This window comes from Eubalaena glacialis, chromosome 6 (genome assembly GCF_028564815.1).
Source record: "Eubalaena glacialis isolate mEubGla1 chromosome 6, mEubGla1.1.hap2.+ XY, whole genome shotgun sequence".
In the NCBI taxonomy this organism is placed as follows: domain Eukaryota; kingdom Metazoa; phylum Chordata; class Mammalia; order Artiodactyla; family Balaenidae; genus Eubalaena; species Eubalaena glacialis.
In genome coordinates this window covers 30,712,454-30,715,157 of record NC_083721.1, presented here as the reverse complement: position 1 = coordinate 30,715,157, position 2,704 = coordinate 30,712,454, and the positions used below count along the sequence as shown (strand labels likewise).

Genomic DNA, 2,704 nt, shown 5'->3' with positions numbered 1-2,704 from the left:
CAAGCGATCTGTTTTAAGTGCCTGTTAAGGATCTTTCAGTAGAAAATGCAATATTTGCTTTTCCATTTTGAATAACACACCAAATTTCTGATCAAAGAAAGGTTACTTCCATTTTTACATAACAAACATTAAAGACCACGGAACCTTATTCTAACAAAACACTAATTACAATGACCACTTCCAGAAAGTGGGATTACCAGGCTAGATAAGATCCCAAGTAATAGGAACTATTTTTTGAAGAGTTCAATCAATTTAAGTTTGAAAAAGATTTCATTATTTAAAAAATCTATTAATTTAGGCAAAATTGTATAACAGATTGACTATAAAATCTTTTATTTTTAACTTAACCTGTTTAAGGGGCCAATATGACTTTGGCAAATTTGAAACAACAGGACAAAATAATGTTATCCAAATTGAATAATTTATTGCTGGTCTGAGACTTGCCTTGTTTACACTTAAGTAGAATTTACATTATTTCCACAGATAGCAGATAATCAATATTTAAAGGTATTTAACAGTGACCTATTCAATAAGGCAGTCATCTTCGTAGCAAACTTTTATTGAAATCTTACATAACTTAAGCTTTATAAAAAGCCAACATAATTGGAAATTGGGTTCTCCCTCTAAAGCCCTAAGTGTTCAAAGCTTGAAACGGTTAATTTAAAATTAAGCAAACAAATATAACAATGACAGAAACCCCTTCACCAGATCCTGCAGAAATACTTTTAAAAAAAAATCTAAATGAGCTTAATCTTTACAAAAGTTATTTTAGCTCAAAAGCTATAAAATCAAAGTTATCTTAATTCTACAAAGGGAGAGGATCTTTGACTTCATGCCATTTCTTTAGAACCTCATCTTTTTCACCAAATTTGGCTACAAATCCAATTTTTGTATGCCCCTTTTTTCGGGAGATTCTTTTTGCAGAAGAGGCCAAGTACAAACGTGGACGAGTAACTGCCTAAGCAAGTAGGAACGTGTTCCGTAATAGTGTGCAAAGAATGTAGAGTTCTGGGTTAATCTCTGGAACTCGATCTGGATCGTGACCTTGACTTTGAATGAGATCTAGAAGCTCTTTTTGGTGGAGGGGACACAGAACGGGCCTTTGAGGGTGTAGCAGGTAGGGGTGAATTGGAACGAGACTGGCTCCTTGATCTAGATTTTGACTTTATATCACCTTTCCCATTTTCTTTGGGGGAATGAGATGGAGAACGAGACCTGCTTTGAGATTTCTCATATTCATCCTTCGATCTGCTCCAAAAGCGCGAACGGGAGCCTCTATCAGACTTAGATTTAGATTTGCTTTTTGATCTAGATTTCCTGCCTTTTGAACGAGAACGTGATCGACCTTTGCTCCAAGACCTGGATCGGGAGGGACTTTTTGAGATACTTCGAGATCTACTGCGGCTGCTCCTACGACTCCTGCTTCGTGACCTTCTTCTAGACCGTGACCTTGATCTGCTTCCAGAATAAGACCGCCTGTGGCTTGTTCGTGGTTTATCTTCAATTAGTCTAATACTTCTCCCATTGATTTCCGTACCGTCCAGCTTATCCAAAGCACGCTTCATGTCCAAGTAGGAGCGAAACTCACTGATGCCTTCATTTGTGCGTTCTTTGTGAGCATCTGCATAGGTTACTTCACCTGCTCGTCTCATGAAATCCTTTAAATCTCGCCAACTGCAACGACTAGAAAGGTGTTCTACAGTAAGCCTGAATTCTGCGCATACAGGTGGTCCAGATTCGCCTCTGCCATAGGTTCTCCGACTGCCGTACCTGCCTCCACCACTGCGGCTTCCGTAGCTGTAGCCGTCACGCTCGCGGCGCGGGCCCTGGGCGTGCTCCACGATCACGTGCTCCACGATCACGTGCTCCACGATCACGCGCTCGCCGCAGAGCTCCCTGCCGTTCAGCCCGTACGCGGCGTCGCCGTCGTCGCGGGAGTCTTCGAACTCCACGAAGCCCTACCCCTTTGTAAGGTCTATTTCGAGAAGGCGGCCATAGCCACTGAAAAAGCGCTGGATGTCCTTCTCCCGGACGTTGTAGCTCAGGCGTCCTATGTGGACGCGCGGCACGTCCGTGGTGGGCGAGGGGCCCGAGGGCCGGCTGTCGAACGGCGGACCGCAGAGGCAGAAGCCGCGGGGCGGGGGCGGGGATGGCGAGAGCCCGGACACGCACCTCCCACGGCAGCGGCGGCCGGGTCCAGCCACACGATCAGCTTTGTGTATTTTTGACTTTTCACTTTCTTCGTTGCCTTGTGGCTCTCAGCACCGCACACCATCGGTCAATTTAAAACCTGTACGTGAATCTGAGAGGAAACTGGACATAAATGAATAATCAAGAAACTCCACGTGTTCCTTTGGAGACATTTTAGTTTTTCTGCAAGTGACAGTTGGAACAAATTGTGTTCACTGCAAAAGAGAAGGGAATGCACGTTTGACAGAAAGGAGTTACCTGTTCACTTGTTAACTTTTCGTAGAGTTCAACCATATTAAGGAAAAAACTTATTTCTTACTCACTGTATTCCTAACACATAGTATCTGACACAGAATAGGTACGTAATAAATATTTTTAGCGGTTTTTAAGTAAAGGAGCAAAGAAAAGCTTAGGTTTTATGTGAAAAGATATACAAGAGAGATCAAAAACGATGTGTGCATATTTGGTTAGATAAGCTTAAAATCCCCAGTATTCAGCTTTGTTTTGGGGAAAA

The 2,704-nt window shown here is 42.7% G+C and overlaps 1 protein-coding gene across 1 annotated transcript; it reads right to left on the bottom strand.

Moving 5' to 3' along the window:
* Positions 1–984: 984 nt before the first annotated feature.
* Positions 985–2,484, bottom strand: LOC133092944 (serine/arginine-rich splicing factor 6-like). Its single transcript, XM_061192709.1, is given in 2 exon segments — positions 985–2,255; positions 2,449–2,484. Coding segments are annotated over 2 exon segments (1,278 nt in total). The 3' UTR covers positions 985–1,013.
* Positions 2,485–2,704: the final 220 nt, after the last annotated feature.